We start from the raw sequence: 19,448 nt of genomic DNA, 5'->3' as shown, positions 1-19,448 counted from the left end.
TTCCTAAGAAGACCTGTGGTCCCACTGTCAGGGAATGAGCCAATTCCAGATCTCAGGCCAGGCCAGCTTGATTTCTGTGACCTCATAGTGTGTACATTTATCTGCGTGGCTGAATGTCGTTTAACTTCAGAAACTACAGAGTGTCCTAGTGCTGACTGGTTAATTCATGTTCTCCACATAAACCTCACAGTAACTAAATTGCTATTGATGATTTATATCTGGAAGGAGACACTTTTGAGAAGTTAACTTCTCCAAGGTCACACAGCCATTAAGTGCTGCAGCCAAGATTGAGGGTGAGCCATCTAACTGCATTTTTATTATGCTTTTTTTTCCTGTTTTGATAAATTTAAATTACAAGGAAAACTATAAATATAAGAGAAGGCCTATTTTTCTATCACCCTGAATTAACTGCTAATATTTTATAGTATTCGTGTCTAATCTATTTTTTCCCGTTTTCCCCACACACACCCTTCATTCTTTCACAGTGACACCCACACTGCTTAGTGTGGAAGGTGTTCCTGCGGTCCCTTTAAAAAATAGTTTTATAGCTGCTTCTGAAAGCTTACCGTTTCTTGTGTGTGGTTTAAAACTGTTTATCTAAATGGTGTATTTTATATATGTGTAATCATTCAACTTGTATTTTTTACTCAACTTTTTATTTTCAAAATGATATACTATGTACAAATCCAGTAACTATCTTGTAGGATTCCACTGGAAGACAGACCAGCTTTTATTTATCTATTATCTTATGGATAGACAATTAGGTTACCTCGAATTTTCCACTTTTGTAGTCCCCCTAATGAGCATGCTTGTACATGTATCCACATGTGTACACGTATGGGAGTTTTTCTAGGGTGTGTTCCCAGAAGAGGAGTGACTGGTTTTCAGTTTTCCTAGATGCAGCCCTATTGCTTACCAGAGGGGCTGCAACAGTTTGTGCTTCACAGTGTGTGACAAATAGCATTTACTCCAGTACCTGATTAATATTAAACTTTGAGATTTTTCAATGGTTTAAAAATTTTGTATCTGACTTTAATTTGCATTTCCCTGACTACTTTTGAGATCAACCCTCTTTTCATGTCCGTTGGCCACTCTTTATTTCCTCTTCTGTGAACTTCTTGTTCATGTCACTCATTTTCCTTTTGATTTGTAAGTTTTATATAAACTTCATATAAACAAAATAATGATAGCAGATTATTACAACTATATATTATATAACAAATATGTATCCAAAAGAGATTCTGTATACCAGTCCTTTGTTTTTACTTGTTGTAAATATCTTCTCTGAGCCTGTGACTCATCTATTTTTTTAAATATTTTATTTTATTTTATTTTATTATTTTTGGTGGCACCACGTGACATGCAGGATCTTAGTTCCCTGAGCAGGGATCAAACCCACGCCCCTTGCAGTGGAAGCATGGAGTCTTAACCACTGGACCACCAGGGAAGTCCCATGTGGCTCATCTTTTAACTGTGTTTATGGTGTCTTGTCTTATAAGTAGTTTTATATTTTGTTGTGACCCAATCTCTTTCGCCTTTCTTTTATGGATATGCTTTTTGTGACTTGTTTACAAAGACTTCCCCCATGCTAAGATCACAGATCTATTCTGTAATTCTTATCGTGGTATTAGTTTTGCTTTTTTTACATTTAATTCTTTTATCGACTCGGTATTTTATTTTGGAAATATGAATATAATTTTATTTTTTCCACATTTATTCCAAAACAGTTTATTGAATCCTTTCCCCATTGGTTTGCAGAGCCACCTCTGCCATTTTTCAAGTCCCTATGGATGGGTGGGTTTATTTCTGGTCTTGTTATCCAGCTGTTTAATACATTGTTCTATTCCTCTGGTTTAATTACTGAGCTCTGCAAAATATTTGATAACACCAGATCCACCCGAACACCAACTTCATTCTTTGTTCTCAAAATTTTGGTGGTTATTCCTAGATCATTAAGTTCCTTTCATAATCCTGTGAATTTATTGATCAGTTTGGGGAAGTAGAATCTTACATTGGAGTTTTCTTATCCCCGAACATGTTATCTCTCTTGTTTATTCACATCTTTTTTATACTCTTCAGAAATATTTTTAGTTTTCTACATCAGTGTTCGGCACATCTTTTGTTACCTTTATTTGACACTGTAGTTTTGTTGCTATTGTGTTTTTCGTGTTAGATTTTTATTTTATTTATTGTTTTAATGTTTCTGATTTGTATGTAAGCTCATATCCAGCATCTTGGTAGTTCAGGCTGTTAGTTCAGGCTTCCCTGGTGGCGCAGTGGTTGAGAGTCTGCCTGCAGATGCAGGGGACACGGGAAGATCCTACATGCCGCGGAGCGGCTGGGCCCGTGAGCCATGGCCGCTGGGCCTGCGCGTCCGGGGCCTGTGCTCTGCAACGGGAGAGGCCACAACAGTGAGAGGCCTGCATACCGCAAAAAAAAAAAAACTGTTAGTTCTTTTATGTCATCTTTTTTCCCTTGAGTTTTCTATGTAGATGATTATATAATATGAAAATAAGGGCAGTTGTTTCTCTTCCTTGACAATTTTTATATCTTATTTCCTCTTCTTGTTTAGGGGATAGTAAGGCTCACTAGAAAAACACTGAATAGTAGAAGTGATAGTGGGCATCCTTGTCTTTTTCCTGACTTTAATGGAAATACTTCTGAAGTTTCATCATTAAGTTTGCTATGGTTTCTTCAATAGGTTAAGGAACTTCCTTTCTATTCCTAATTTTTTTTTTTTAATAATCACCTGTATTGGTTTTTTTGTTTTTCATTATTTTCTGTTTTATCTTTATTATTCCTTTTATTTTCTTAGTAATAACATAGGAATTTTAAAAATTTCTTATACTCAGATCATTTATTTTCAATCTGTTTTTTAAAATATGTTATCTGTTAATGCTGATGAAAGAAGACAGACTAAAAAGTCTGCGTAACATATCATTTCATTTATGTGACATTCTGGTAAAGGCTAAACTATAGGGATGAAAAACATCAGTGGTTGCCTGCATGTTGGGGGAAGGATTGATTACAAAGGGACATCAGTAGAATGTTTGTTGTGATGGAACTGTTTCATATCTTGATTGTGCTGGTGGTTACATAAGTGTCAAAACTTACAGAACAGTACAACAAAAAGGATGAATTTTACTGTATGTAAATTATAAGCCAGTAAAAAAAATATCACATGGATACAAAAAATATATCACATGGATACAAAAAATATATAAAGTAATTCTACTTTTGTAAAAAGGTACATTATTTTTATGTTTTCTTTTTTTTATAAATTTATTTATTTTTGGCGGCATTGGGTCTTCATTGCTGTGCATGGGCTTTCTTTAGTTGCAGCGAGTAGGGGCTACTCTTTGTTGCGATGTGCATGCTTCTCATTGCGGTGGCTTCTCTTGTTGCGGAGTATGGGCTCTAGGCATGTGGGCTTCAGTAGTTGTGGCGCTCAGGCTCCGTAGTTGTGGCTCGCGGGCTCTAGAGCACAGGCTCAGTAGTTGTGGTGCACGAGCTTAGTTGCTCTGCAGCATGTGGGATCTTCCTGGACCAGGGATCGAACCCATGTCTCCTGCATTGGGAGGCGGATTCTTAACCACTGTGCCACCAGGGAAGTCCTAAAAAAGTACATTATTTTTAAAAGTTAATTTTCTGTAAGGATTGTTTTAGTAATACCCAGTGCATCTTCATATGTAGCACTTTTTTAAATGAGGAGGGAAAATTTTTGTTTTCATTGTTTTGAATTTTAATGTATTCAAGTATAAGAGTCAAAATAATATTTAAAAAAAATATAGGTAACAATGTAATATAACAAAGTGATATTACTAAGTAATATAACAAAGTGATGCCAAGTAGTATAACAAAGTAATATAAAAAGGAGTGCTCTCACCTTTCTTTCTTATCCACCACATTCCTCTCTGTCCACTATGTGTGTCTTTCCACTGTTTTTCATATGTACATACAAATATTGGTTTTATTTTGTATTCCTTTCTAACACAAAAGTTAACATATTATAAACATTGTTCTATATCTTACTTCTTCACTTGATGAATTCTAGAAATCTTTCCCTGTCAGTACTTAGAGAACATCCTTATTCTTTTTTTTTTTAACTGCTGTAAAGTTTTCTATTGGGTGGATGTATCATGGTTTATATAAGAAATCTCTCATTGTGATCCCTTGGCTTATTTTTAATTATTTACTGTTACGAACAATTTTGCAGCCAATAACCTTATATACACGCATCATTTTGGACCTATGCACCTGTATCTGAAATATACTTCAGGAACAAAATTACTGATAAAATAATAAAAGTATTTGTAATTTGTATAAGTATGTATTTCCAAACTGCCCTCCATAGAGGTGTTACCACTTTTTACTCTACCAGAAATACATGAGAGAGGGAATATTTTTCTTTTCTTAACTCTCTTTAGTTTTTATTACTGAAATATTTTAAATTAGATATAGATATTGTGACATTCTACTCCTAAGTATATCAGTGTGTATGACTCTTATTAAAAATAGGAAAATATTTTTTAAATTAAAAAAAATTTTAACAGCTTTATTGAGGTATGACTTACATACCATACAATTATTTCATTTTAATTTTACAACTGAATGATTTTTACTAAACTTACAGGGTTCTGCCACCATTACCACAGTCAAGTTTTAAAATATTTCCATTACCCTAAAAAGATCCTTTATGGCCATTTGCAGTCAGTCACGGACCCACCCCCAGGTAACCACTAACCTACTGCCTATAGGGGCATTTCATATAATAATATGGTCTTTTGTGTTGGGTTTCATTTACTTAGCATAATGTTTTTTAGGTTCACCCATTTTCTGATTTCTTTTTTTTTTTTTTCTTGAAGTGTAGTTAATTTACAGTGTTGTGTTAGTTTCTGGTGTACAGCAAAGTGATTCATTGTGTGTGTGTGTGTGTGTGTGTGTGTATAAATATATACACACACACATAAATATTCTTTTTCATTATGGTTTATTACAGGATATTGGATATAGTTCCTTGTGCTATACAGTAGGAACTTGTTTATTTACTTTATATATTGTAGTTTGTATCTGCTAATCCTAATTTATCCCACATCCCTCTTCCCCTTTGGTAACCATAAGTTTGTTTTCTGTGTTGGTGAGTCTGTTTCTGTTTTGTAAATAAGTTCATTCGTATCATATTTTAGATTCCACATATAGATGATGCCATATGATACTTGTTTTTCTCTGTCTGACTTCATTTAATGTGATAATCTCTAGGTCCATCCATGTTGCTGCAAATGGCATTATTTCACTCTTTTCTGTGGCTGAGTAGCATTCCATTGTATTCCACATATTCTTTATCCATTCATTTGTCAATGGAAATTTAGGGTTGCTTCCATGTCTTGGCTATTGTAAATAGTGCTGCTGTGAACATTGGGGTGCATGTATCTTTTCAAACTAGAGGGTTTTTTTGTTTTTTTTTTTTGCGGTACGCGGACCTCTCACTGCTGTGGCCTCTCCTGTTGCGGAGCACAGGCTCTGGACGCGCAGGCTCAGCGGCCATGGCTCACGGGCCCAGCCGCTCCACGGCATGTGGGATCTTCCCAGACCGGGGCACGAACCCGTGTCCCCTGCATCAGCAGGCGGACTCTCAACCACTGCGCCACCAGGGAAGCCCTCAAACTAGAGTTTTTTTCTGGATATATGATGAGGAGTGGGTTTGCTATATCATATGGTAACTCTAGTTTTGGTTTTTTAAGGAAATTCCATACTGCTTTCCATAGTGGCTGCAACAGTTTGCATTCTCACCAACAGTGTAGAAGGGTTCCCTTTTCTCCACTCCCTCTCCAGCATTTATTATTTGTAGACTTTTTGATGATGACCATTCTGACCAGTGTGAGGTGATACCTCATTGTAGTTTTGATTTGCAGTTCTCTGATAATTAGTGAAGTTGAGCATCTTTTCATGTGCCTATTGGCCATCTCTGTGTTTTCTTTGGAGAAATGTCTGTTTAGGTCTTCTGCCCATTTTTTTTATTGGGTCGTTTGTTTTTTTGTAACTGAGTTGTATGAGCTTTTTGTATATTTTGGAAATTAAGCCCTTGTCAGTTACATCGTTTTCAGATATTTTTCCCAGTCTGTAATTTGTCTGTTTTGTTTATAGTTTATTTTGCTTTGCAAAAGCCTGTAAGTTTAATTATATCCCATTTGCTTATTTTTGCTTTTATTTCTGTTGCCTTGGGAGACTGACCTAAGAAAACATTGCTACAATTTGTATCAGAGAATGTTTTGCCTATGTTCTCTTTTAGGAGTTTTATGGTGTCAAATCTTATATATAAAGTCTTTAAGCCATTTTGAGTTTATTTTTGTGTATGGTGTGAGGGAATGTTCTAACTTCATTGGTTTACATGTGGCTGTCCAGCTTTCCCAACACCACTTGCTGAAGAGACTGTCTTTTCTCCATTGTATATTCTTGTCTCCTTTCAAAGATTAATTGACTATAGATGTATAGGTTTATTTTTGGGCTTTCTGTTCTGTTCCATTGATCCATATGTCTGTTTTTGTGCCAGTACCATGCTGTTTTTTGTGTTTTTTTTGCAGTACGCAGGCCTCTCACTGTTGTGGCCTCTCCCGTTGTGGAGCACAGGCTCCAGACTCACAGGCTCAGCGGCCATGGCTCACGGGCCCAGCCACTCTGCGGCATGTGGGATCTTCCCGGACCGGGGCACGAACCTGTGTCCCCTGCATCGGCAGGCAGACTCTCAACCACTGCGCCACCAGGGAAGCCCATGCTGTTTTGATTACTGTAGCTTTGTAGTATTGTCTGAAGTCTGGAAGGGTTATGCCTCCAGCTTTGATCTTTTTTCTCAGGATTGCTTTGGTAATTCTGGGTCTTTTGTGATTCCATATAAATTTTAGGATTATTTGTTCTGGTTCTGTGAAAAATGTCATGTGTAATTTGATAGGGATCACATTAAATGTGTAGATTGTTTTGGGTAGTATGGCCATTTTAACAATATTAATTCTTCTAATCCAATAGCATGGTATATCTTTCCATTTCTTTGAATCAGCTTCAGTTTCCTTTATCAGTGTCTTATAGTTCTCAATATATAAGTCTTTCTCCTCCTTGGTGAGGTTTATTCCTAAGTGTTTTTCTTTTTTGATGCAATTTTATAAGGGATTTTTTAAAAACTTTCCCTTTCTACATTTCATTGTTAGTGTAAAGAAATGCAACAGATTTCTGTACGGTGATTTTGTATCCTGCTAACGTACTGAGTTTGTTTATCAGTTCTAGTAGTTTTTGTGTGGAGTTTTCTATATATGGTATCATGTCATCTACGTATAATGACAATTTTTACATCTTCCTTTCCAACTTGGATACCTCTTATTTCTTTTTCTTCTCTGATTGCCGTGGCTAGGACTTCCAATACTACGTTGAATAGAAGTGGTGAGAGTGGGCATCCTTGTCTTCCAGATTTTAGTGAGAAGGTTTTTAGCTTTTTACCAAGTATTATGTTGGCTGTGGGTTTGTCAAAAATAGCTTTTATTATGTTGAGATATGTTCCCTCTATACTCACTTTGATAAGAGTTATTAACATGAATGTATGTTGAATTTTATCAGATACTTTTTCTGCATCTATTGAAATGATCATGTGGTTTTGTGTTTTCTTTCGTTGATGTGGTGTGTCACATTGATTGATTTGCATACGTTGAACCATCCTTGTGACCCTGGGATGAATGAATCCAACTTGATCATGTTGTATGATCTTTTTTGTGTGTTCTTGAATTCGGTTTGCTAGTATTTTGTTGAGAATTTTTGCATCTATATTCATTAAAGATTTTGACCTGTAATTTTCTTTCTTGGTGCTGTCTTTGTCTGATTTTGGTATCAGGGTGATAGTGGCTTCATAGAATGACTTCGGGAGTGTTCCCTCCTCTTCAGTCTTTTGGAAGAGTTTGAGAACGATTGGTATAAGTTCTTCTTTGTATGTTTGGTAAATTCCCCAGTGAAGCCATCCCCATGTTCTGAATTCTTAAATAAAATGTTATAGCCAAACAAAGTATCAGTACTTTGTTTCTTTTTACAGCTGAATAGTATTCCATTGTATGTATGGATATAGCACATTTATTTACCCAGGAACATTTTCAGTTAACATCATCACACCTAACAAAATAAATAATCCTTTTCACATCACCTCATATCAACATTGTCTTCAGTTTCTCCAGGATCCAGTCTGGGATCATACACTGCAATTGTGTATGTCTCTTAATCTCTTTTAATATTGAGCCATCCCTTGTTTTACGGGATTGACTAGCTGTAGACACCATGCTAGTTGTCCCATAGAACACCCCACCTCCTGGGTTTGTTGGAGTGTTTCCCTGTGGAGTTCTTAGCTTGTTCTTCTGTTCTCTGTATTTCATATAAAATGTGATTAGATTCCAGTTAAACATTTTGGCTAGGATATACACTTCACATTGTATCTCATTTGGAGACGCATAATATGTGTTTGTTCCATCATTTATAATGCTGAGATTGATGATTGGATGAGAGTGGTAGCATTCCTTCACTGTGAATTTTATATTCTTTTCAGTCCCTACAAGTAAAAAGTAATCTTTGTGGTGTTACTTTGGTACCATACAATGTCTAATTCCCTATCAATCTTTCATTTGATGATTAAAACACTGATTGATAATCATTGCCTGAATCAGTAATTTCATGAAAGGTTGCAACATGATAGTTTTCTTATTCTGTCATTCTATCTACATTCATAATTGGCAGTTTTCTATAAAGAAGAGCTTCTCCTTTTCACTTGGAGCTCTTTGTCTTCCCTGAACTACAAATCACTCTTTAAAACAAAACAACAAGAGAAAAAATTTGACTTGTCTTCTCCCCCAGTAATTTTCAGGTAAGGGATTGGTATAATATCTTCCTCATTGAAATGTTATACACTGCTGGTATTCAGTTGCATGTATTTTATGATTACCACTGTGGTGTTCTCTTTAAGTTTATGGATTAAACAAAAATTGGGTGTGTAAGGGTTTTGAGTTTCCTGACAGGATTTTTTGTCTGTTTGTTTATGTGTTTTTCAAGATATGTTTTGGTAGTTAAGCTGAAATAATACTGTGATCAAATAATGGGGTCTGTGTTAAATTAAGTTTTGAATTTTGGAGACAGCTTATGTAACCTAATATGATCAGTTTTTTTTTTAGTATAATCATTTTATTTATTTTTATATATTTGTTTTTTTTGGCTCACTGGGTCTTTGTTGCTGCACGCGGGCTTTCTCTAGTTGCAGCGAGCAGTGGCTTCTCTTGTTGAGCATGGGCTCTAGGCATGCGGCCTTCAGTAGTTGCAGCATGCGGGCTCAGTAGTTGTGGCATGCAGGCCCCAGAGCATGCGGGCTTCGGTAGTTGTGGCATGCAGGCTCAGCAGTTGTGGTGCATGGGCTTAGTTACCCCGCGGCATGTGGGATCTTCCCGGACCAAGGATCAAACCCGTGTCCCCAGCATTGGCAGGTGGATTCTTAACCACTGCGTCACCAGGGAAGCCCATGATCAGTTTTTTAGTAAATGTTTTGTGTGGTCTTGAAAAGACTATTCCTGTTCTTTTTAATTGAATGAAAGGTACTAAATCAAGACTATTAATAATAATAATAATTTTATTTGAAACACTCCCATCCTTATTTTTTTCTGCTTGATGTATTTAGTTATTTAGAGAGATTTGTTAAAAATCTCCTATTAGGATTATAGATTTTCCCATTTGTACTCATACTTTTCAGAGTTGGCTTTATGTATTTTGAGACTATGTTTCTATGTTTATATAGCTTCATGATTGTTAAATTATCTTGATCTGTGTGGAATGTATATGTTGGTTCCTTTTATTAGTAACAAAATCTCCTTGTCCCTTTTAAATGCTGTTCTTTTAAATACATGATGTTAATAAATAACTACAGCAGATTTCTGATAGGCATTTTCCTGATTTTTAAAAAATTTCCTAATTTTTAAACTTTTTGTGTTGTTTTGTTTTAGGCATGTATCTTATAAGTAGTATATGGCAGAGTTTTAAGCCAATCTGAGAGGCTGTTTTTCAGTAGGTAAGTTTACGTTTGTATTTACTCTGATATCGGATGCATTTAAATTTACTTTTGCCACCTCCTTCTGTGGTTTTCCATTTGCCATGCATTTTCTCTGCTTTTTTCCTTTTTCCCTGCCCTCTGTTGAGTTGATAGCTTGCTTTGTTTCTTTTGTTTCTTAATCTGTGTGGAATGTATATGTTCTTTCAGGGTCGTCACTCTAAAGGTTAATACACATTGTTAGATGAAACTCCTTTTAAAGCAACCACATCATTTTTATATAGTATTTTGGTTTCACTTTTTTAACCACACCAGAAAATACTGTTTTTGTGCTTGTTCTTCACTCTCTCCCTTTTTACTATGTATATTTATTAGTCTTCATTATCTTTCAGTAATCTCTTTACTTACCTTTGTTTCTTGAATTCCGTTCCTTCCTCCTGAGTTCATTTTTCTTCATACTAAAATACATTCCCTTGGTACTCCTTTTAGCTAGAGTTTGTGCACTTTATAAGTCCTAGTCCATTTCACAGTGTTTTTATTTCACCTTCATTTTACTTGAACTCTAAAATACACCTGTAAAATATGTACAGTCAAACCAGTTGGCCCACAATATAGGGTTATTGGGGGGAACTAATAAAATTTGTTGAAATGCTTTATGAACGGTTTTGTGTGTGTACGTAATGCTATTATTATTAGCTAATGTACATCCTATTAGAGTTATATTAGAATTACAGTGTTTTGAATGGATTTTAAAAATCATTGCTTACTGTACTTAGTTAATATTTACTGAGACAAAAGAGAATAATACCTACTAGAAATATCATGAATTGTACATGCTCACACCTTGGGAGAAGAGCTGAGATAAGGTGAAACTCGGGATCCTAACTGCTAGCTTAGGGTTACTCCCATTCATTGGAACTTTGAGATAGGCAAGCGTGAAGTCCAGTTTTTTTACTTTGTTTTTATCTATTTACAAAGACAATACAAAAATAGTGTGGAAAATCCAAATGATAAAAGAAAGAGAGAAAGATATCTTCCAGGAAGTCCATAGAATTGAAACCATTGACATATTGGGACACATCCTTTCAGACATCTTGCTCTGCATGTGTGGCTATGTGGAGACTTGTCTTTTCATCTTTCAAAAGGAATCATACTACATATGCAATTTTGCTACTGCATTTTTCACTAAGTAATATATCAAGAGAATATAGCTAAGTATCATTGCATATAATGAATAAATGTATACCATTGTATGGATGTATCATAATTTTGTTTAACCAATTGGTTAAGACTTTAAAATTGGGAGACTTTAAAATAATTTTTTATATTATAAGTTATGCACAGTTGCCTGATTATTTCTTTAAGATAAATTGCTAGCAGTGATATTGGTCAAAGAGTGTGCACATTCAAGTCTTTGATACATGTTTAATAAATCTCTCCAAAAAGTGCACAAGAATGCCTCTTTTCCTCACACAAACTAAGTATTGTCATTTTTCCCCCTTAATTTTCCAGTTTGAGATTTTTGTCAATATCTCTGCTTACTTGTGAGTTTGAGTATCTTTTCTTGTTTTGTCGATCATTTGTAATTCTTTTGAGAACTTCCCCTTTGGCTGTTTATTCTCTTTTTGCATTCATCTATTTCTTATTAAGCTGTATGAACTCTTATTTGGCTTATAAATTATTATAAATATCTTATTTTTTCCCTGTTTTTTTTTTTAATCTTTTAACCTTGTTTGTGCTTTTTATTGCGTTGTTTTTTTGCTTTTCAACCTTGTTCAAGAACTTTCTGAAATTTTTATTTGATCAAAATTTCCTTTATGAGTTCTGGGTTGTTTCCTTAGATGGGATAACTAAAAGTTCTTCCCCACTTCAAAATTGTTAAATGTTCATTTGTATTTTTTGTGTGTCTGTGCTCCTAGCAGTTTATTTTTCTCCCATTTGAATCTTTAATCCATTTGGAGTGTTTTTGGTATAAGGAGTGATACATATCAGTGCGTTCCTGTTTGTCACATCCTGTTCTGGTTTTTAAATTTGACTGATGAAAATCAATATATGAGCATCCTAAAGCATGGCAGGAATTGAGATGTGCTTCATAGTTTTCAGTTTACTAATGTGTGTTGGGTATTTGTAAGTAGAGATAGAGGTTCAAAGGGGAGGGAGTGGATTGGGAAGTGGTAGTTGACAGTTTCATGTCAGGGTTACCTTCTGTGTATGTATGTGGAACAGAGAATTAAAGAGAGGATACCAGCAGAGTGTCTCTTAGAAGTTTCGTGTTTCCCTTCTTTTAGTGACCCTGAGTTCTTTATCCAGGGAAGTGGAACTGTGGTAGGATGTCGTAAGACACCATCTGACGCGAGGATTTAGAGGTTTTACGTCTTGAATACCAAGTGCTCTTCTTCCCTGATGAACCCATGAACTCTCTGAATTCTGTGGATTCGTGGGCTTTTTTTAACCTTTTATTTCAGCATATGTTCAGAAAGAAATTGGAACGGGGAAGGGGTTCCCTTCCCCTCTTTGACGTCTAATTCCCTGACCCATAAGTAGATGCTGTTAAGTTTCTTACATATCTTGCAGAAATTTCAAGCACTATTTTTGACTACTACCTGCTACTGAATGTTCAGTTGATGAAATTGAAGGTCTTTCACTCAGAAGAAATAAATCAAGAAGGTAAGAAATAAAATCTTTTGACGCTTTGAAACATTCATCAAGTAAGAAGAATTCATCAAGATTATTTCTTTAGGATAATCCCTTTTGACAATAAAAATCAATTTAGTGAACATAAACAGGATGGAATAGCCGCAAAGGGTAGAACACGGCTCATGACGACAGCCTCTGTTGCGTACCTGACATAGGCCATCTGTTAATTCACACTGTATTAACATCTTCATTCTGTAGAGATGAGGAAATGGAGGCTTCCAGAGGTAAATAACATACCCATAGCTCTCCCTGGTTGGCAAAGGACAGAGCTAGGTGTGGGCTCTGGTCTCTGCCTTTGGAGCCACCTGTGTTGTAGGTAACCTGTTCCAGCCAGTCCTTGAAAGACCTTCCCCCACTTTTGGAATAGATAGTTCCTGTTCTTTTGGCTGCTACTTTATTTTCTTCATAGGCCCATAAGCAGTAGACATCATAGCTACAGACACAATTTCACATTTATGAACTGTGGCTTATAGAATGCATATAGGATAACTTTTATAGTAAGATTTGCTGTTTTTGAGTTCTTCCCATTATTGAAGAGTAGCCCTGCCTCCATTGCCTGTGTGCGGTTATACATGAAGCCCCTTACTCAGATGCTTTCCTTCCATTTGTCCGAAATTTGTTATAATGTGCCAGTTTGTCAGAATGAGACGTAAAACTGCCATTTGATAACAGTTTTAATAAATCTACAGGTCATCGATGGCTGAGATTAGATGGATCTCCCTAGGGTTGTGCTGTGTCTAGTAGCCAGGTGAGGAGAAAGTGTAAGAAGATGTTAATTCCTTCCATAATTCTCATTCTACGTCTCTTCTGTTTCAGGTTTTTCTGGGAGCTAGCTGTGTAAGGCTAGTAAGGGGGAGAAAGGAGGATGGGGGTGGGATGGGTAGACCTACATTATATGTTTATACAAATAGAAATAGCATATCAGACAGGTCAGTGTTCATTGCACTCTTGCTGTAGGTCTCTGTCTTGTACTTTGATTCTTGTCAAAAGAAAAATGTTCTTTCCGACAAGGTCATAGAATATAAGTGGAAAGGCAAGACACATATACATGAAACCGAACTAGAGAGTTTGCCGAGACATTCCATTGTACTGTGTGACTTAAAATATAAAAAACATTAGAGGTAGGAAAGGATATTGTAGCAAGAAGTAATCAGGGCAGGTAAGATACGGCCAGAGGGAAAGGACAAAGAGTCTTGAGATCCTGTCATTTTTGTATGTATTAAGAGGCAGAAGAACTGTGTGTCCAAAGACCTAAGATTGCCCCAAGGTAGAGCGCTTGGTAGACCAGCCTTTCCATATAATGACATTAATGTATGCCCTCCATAGCAAATTCTGGGTTCCCAGGATCTCTCCCCCAGTTGACTGTGGGTGAAAGGGCATGGTCAGAAGCTTCCTCAGCCTGCCTCTCATGTTGTTGATCTGTCCCTCATTCTGAAGTTCCTTAGCATTTGACGTAAACAGTCTGTACTACATTGCTGCGACATGTTTACGTGTTGCCTTGGGATTTGCACTCCTCCCATTTCCTTCTTCCTTTGGCCTCCTTAGTGCCTGGTGCAGCCTGTGGATGTTGAAGTTCTAGTAAACACTTAGTACATGAATGTCTTTGGACTGAGGCCCATGATCATGGCACCAGGAAAGCCCTGTGGGATCCCGAATTGTAAACCAGCCTTATCCTTGGGATCCAAAGCAGAGCTGAGGCTGTGACCGTGAATGCGCCGTGTCTCCTAGCTCAGTTTTCTTGTCTCAGCTAGAAGTTCCCTGTAAGAGCAAGTGTTCTAGGAGGTTCCATCCTATGATTCTGATCTGGTGCAGGATTTCTGAAAAGGGAAGTTAGATTAGATTAGATGGGAGTGGGATTAGAATGGGAAACACACAAAAACTCATACTATGGGCAGGCCTTTAATTTAAGCACTTGCTGTCCAAACTGAGCATTGAGTTCAGCTAGTGAGGTAGAAAGGGGGCTGGGGTGGTATTTTGGGCAAGTAAAAGCTGTTTCATAGTCTTGTGCATTTGAAAACTCCAGAGATGGTTAACCTTCTTGTGTTTAGAGGCCTCACCTTTCAGGGGAAGCATCTCCACCTTTATCTCATCCCGTATCAAGCAGGTCACTGAATAATTGTAGCTATTGGGTTTTTCTTACTCCGGTTTGCTAGAATTCACATCAGATCACACAGCTGAGAAAGACCCTTGGTTTATTTGGACATGTTGCTGATAATATCTCTTTGCATTAATGATTTTATTCTGGATATCCAGAGGGCCAGAAAAAGATGAGTAATGGGGGAGTTACAAAATAAATCTACAGTAAAAACTAAAGCAAACTGCTTCTCTTCTTTACCATTATGAAAAAAAAGAATTATTTCAACAGTTATGTCAAACAAGAAGTATTAATTTTCCTCAAATAATTGAGGATATGTTTTTAACATTGGTCTTGATGTAAAAAGCTGAAATATACTTTTGGTTGTTGGTATCCGTTTGCTTCTAGTTAAATGAAGTTAAGTAGATTCAGGTCAGGATTTTTGGGTTTGCTTTGGAGCTTTTGTTCTCCCAACTTTTCTTCCTTAAGTAGATGATCAGGTATCATTTGAAAATGTGTTTTGGGTGGTGGCATACTAAGCAGGTCTTTGATAAATCTTCCAGAACCCGAGGCTTGCGTGATCCTGAGTTGCTGTGAATGGCCCCAGCACTCCTGACCACTCTTCCGGGTAGGATGTCGCTGAGATCCCTGAAATGGAGCCTCCTGCTGCTGTCACTCCTGAGCTTCCTGGTGATGTGGTACCTCAGTCTTCCCCACTACAATGTGATAGAACGCGTGAACTGGATGTACTTCTATGAGTATGAGCCCATTTACAGACAAGACTTCCGCTTCACACTTCGAGAGCATTCGAACTGCTCTCATCAAAACCCATTTCTGGTCATCCTGGTGACCTCACACCCCTCAGATGTGAAAGCCAGACAGGCCATTAGAGTTACTTGGGGTGAAAAGAAGTCATGGTGGGGATATGAGGTTCTTACGTTTTTCTTATTAGGCCAACAGGCTGAAAGGGAAGACAAAGTGTTAGCATTATCCTTAGAGGATGAACACCTCCTTTACGGCGACATAATAAGACAAGATTTTTTAGACACGTACAATAACCTGACCTTGAAAACAATTATGGCATTTAGGTGGGTAACTGAGTTTTGCCCCAACGCCAGGTACATCATGAAGACAGACACTGATGTCTTCATCAATACTGGCAATTTAGTGAAGTATCTTTTAAATTTAAACCACTCAGAGAAGTTTTTCACAGGTTATCCTCTAATTGATAGTTATTCTTATAGAGGATTTTACCAAAAAACCCATATTTCATACCAGGAGTATCCCTTCAAGGTGTTTCCTCCCTACTGCAGTGGGTTGGGTTATATAATGTCTAGAGATTTGGTGCCAAGAATCTATGAAATGATGAGTCACGTAAAACCCATCAAGTTTGAAGATGTTTATGTTGGGATCTGTTTGAATTTATTAAAAGTGGACATTCATATTCCAGAAGACACCAACCTTTTCTTTTTATATAGGATCCATTTGGATGTCTGTCAACTCAGACGCGTGATTGCAGCCCATGGCTTTTCTTCCAAGGAAATTATCACGTTTTGGCAGGTTATGCTAAGGAACACCACATGCCATTATTAATTTGACCATTCTACCCAAAGCCTAGAGAAGGGAGGGATACTTTATGGAAAACATTAAAGTTAGACTATGAACTCTCCAATGGAAAACTCATGGGAAGGTCACTGTGTGGCTTACACAGAACTGAAACTCAGGAAGAGGCTATAGGCTGGAGACGGGAGGGTTGTACTTGACCTGTGGTTTATTTTGACAACAATCAAGTCAGGCCTTTTAAAGATGATATTCAGAGGAATTAAACATCTTATAAAGGAATGGGAAGTTTTTGTTAATAAAACTCATAGGACCAAACAATTTGAACGTGTCATTCTATAGATTAAAACTTCTTAAATGGGTTTCATTGAATTATAAGCTCATTTGTCCATAACAACAAAGCGGTGTGGAGTATTATTCATTGAACAGTCTAGTCAGTTCAGGGGTTTGTGTATATCTTACATGGATGACGGTTTTTTAAAATATATAGTTGTGTGTAAAACAAGTGAAGTTATGCTGAACAAAATTTCATCTCTTTTTTGTCATTCGGAAGATACTTCAGGATGTTGCAGTATTTCAGTTATCAATTATTATTTAATGTTACTTAAAGTTTTGCACTTTTATGGGTGTTTGAATGTTATGGTTGTTTCAATACTGTATAAACAGAATAGTGAAAAATCACTCTTTATATTTAAACTTCTTTTCCAATTACTTCACTGATGAGTTTATTATGAATAGCTCCATTAATGTGTAGATATTGGTCATTATTGCATATCAGTAATCTCCTGAACTTTGATAAATATTTCTTCGTGGTAATATAGAGAAGAATTAAAGGAAGAAGATCTAAATTATTGTCTTGTTTTTAAAAATATAATCCCTGGTGTTTTTAGATGTCACTTCATCTGTCTCATTGTTCCACCTGGAAATTAGGAGTAATGTAGAGTGCCAGGCAGCATGTTTCCTTTTGGAAAGGACTCTGAAGCCAAAAAGAAAAGAGAGAACGTGATGGCCAGAATATTATGAAAGGAGTGTCATATTTCAGTGCTTGAGCTGGAAAGAGAAGACTAAAGATTCAAGTTGCATTGTTAACTGCTCCGTGTTTTTTAATTAACAATCAGTTTGAGAATAAAAAGGAAAAAAAAAACAGTGCTGCTATTGTTATTAGTTTCACATCAAGAGGAAAGCCCTACTGTGTGGTCTAAAATCAAGTCTGATTTCCATATCATGGAGAAGCACGTTTTTTCATAGGAGTGGTGATGTAGGTCAGCTTTGACCTGCTAGTTGGTCCAAGAGAAGCACTCCTTGCCCGCGTATTCTTGGGATTATGCAACTTCCCATTATGCCTGATACGGGACAAGTGATTCCTTTTTTCTGGATTACATGATGGTGAAAGATCAAATCTGTTGGCAGAAAATATGAACTTGAAAATATATAGTCAGCTCTTGTAATACTCATATATTTATAATTCTCCTATAAGAAAAGCTTAATTTCAATTAGAAACATTATAATGTTTGATTCTTGATAACAAGGCTATGTCCATTTCCCTCCTCTCAGACCTGATCCAGTTACAATAAAATCAATTAAGTGAAATACTCTGTGGAATCCATCTATGCCCTTGCTAATTCCCATCCATACGGAGTTTTTTTTTGCTGTATGCAGGCCTCTCACTGTTGTGGCCTCTCCCGTTGAGGAGCACAGGCTCCGGACGCGCAGGCCCAGAAGCCATGGCTCACGGGCCCAGCCGCTCCGCGGCATGTGGGATCTTCCCGGACCGGGGCACGAACCCGTGTCCCCCGCATCAGCAGGCGGACTCCCAACCACTGCGCCACCTGGGAAGCCCCACTTTTTTTTTTTTTGAATTTTATTTATTTTTATACAGCAGGTTCTTATTAGTTATCTATTTTATACATATTAATGTATACATGTCAATCCCAATCTCCCAATTCATCCCACCACCACCACCACCCACCCCCCGGGAGTCACTTTCTTTAAGACACAGGTGGTGGGTATTTTTGTGGTAGGATTAGATTTGATCAAATTTGCGTAACTTTATATTGGTGTTTGGGAAGCTAAGTCAAATAATTTACAGAGGGAGAACTTTTAAAATAAAAGATAACTTCCCTTCACTTTAAGATGAGACCAAAAAAGCAGTAAAACGTGAATAATTGCCAGTTTTAGAAGATTGTTCCTATTCAACTACAGATTGGTGCTTAAGAGATCTCTAAAGAGTTAAATGATTATGAAAAACATTGAGGTTGGGTCGTTATATTTTTTGTTTTTAACTTCATGTTTGCTTTCAAGTAGTATTAACTGTGTTATTAAAATCTTGGCCTCTGATGTCTAACCACATGAATAGCACCTTTTATTTTAACTGGTAACAGAGTTTAATTCAGAGCCTAACCTTAGGCGGCTGCTTTTCTGCCATCCACAGCCCTGCCACATCCCCGTGGTCTTACCTGCTCTCTGCCTTACTCATTTACTTTGCTTGCCTGTAAGCATTGAGTCTGTGACCCCAGCATGTTAGCCTTTTCCAGATTATGCTGCAAGAACAGCTCCCAGATCTCAGAGGTTGACAACAACCATGTGTTCTTTTCATCCACACCGCACGCTACTGGTTACCAGCCTTGGCTACTGTGTGTATCTTCTCACCTCAGGGTCCCAGCTGAAGGGCAACGCCTGTTTGGAACATGCCGTTGTTGTAGAGGGAGAGGAAAAAGAGCTGGTGGAAGGCAAAAGAGCTGGTGGAAACACTAACATCTATATCTACTGACCAAAGCAAAGCCCATGCCAAGCCCAGTGTCCATGGCAGGGTGGGGCAGGGATTTGGTCTCACAGGAAGTTGTGCAAGTCATTTTTTGGCAGCCAGGAATATTGTGTTCTTTTACGGGGTGGGCAAGGAATAGTTGGGTACAGTAATCTGCCACACCTAGTGTGTGAAAGGGAGAAGGGGCTCAGGGACCTGGATTCTGAGGCCAGCCCCAGTGCATCAGAGGTTTTCTGGCTTACTTGGAGCTGGTGCTTTGAGCCCTTCCCTGAGAGGGCTGCCCTTTCACCCTCCTTAAT

At 37.3% G+C, this 19,448-nt stretch overlaps 1 protein-coding gene across 1 annotated transcript; it reads left to right on the top strand.

Annotated features, from left to right (window-relative positions):
• The first annotated feature begins 15,392 nt into the window (after positions 1-15,392).
• Positions 15,393-17,218, top strand: B3GALNT1 (beta-1,3-N-acetylgalactosaminyltransferase 1 (Globoside blood group)). Its single transcript, XM_007454139.1, has one exon. It carries the CDS (start codon positions 15,423-15,425, stop codon positions 16,416-16,418), a length of 996 nt encoding a protein of 331 aa, XP_007454201.1. The 5' UTR covers positions 15,393-15,422; the 3' UTR covers positions 16,419-17,218.
• Positions 17,219-19,448: the final 2,230 nt, after the last annotated feature.

The sequence above is a fragment of the Lipotes vexillifer genome, unplaced genomic scaffold (assembly GCF_000442215.2).
Source record: "Lipotes vexillifer unplaced genomic scaffold, Lipotes_vexillifer_v1.1 scaffold641, whole genome shotgun sequence".
Classification (NCBI taxonomy): Eukaryota; Metazoa; Chordata; class Mammalia; order Artiodactyla; family Lipotidae; genus Lipotes; species Lipotes vexillifer.
This window is presented reverse-complemented; position numbering and strand designations above follow the sequence as displayed.

Excerpts from the sequence above, each read along its gene's own strand:
- B3GALNT1 (XM_007454139.1), top strand. The coding sequence starts at position 15,423 with ATGGCCCCAGCACTCCTGACCACTCTTCCGGGTAGGATGTCGCTGAGA.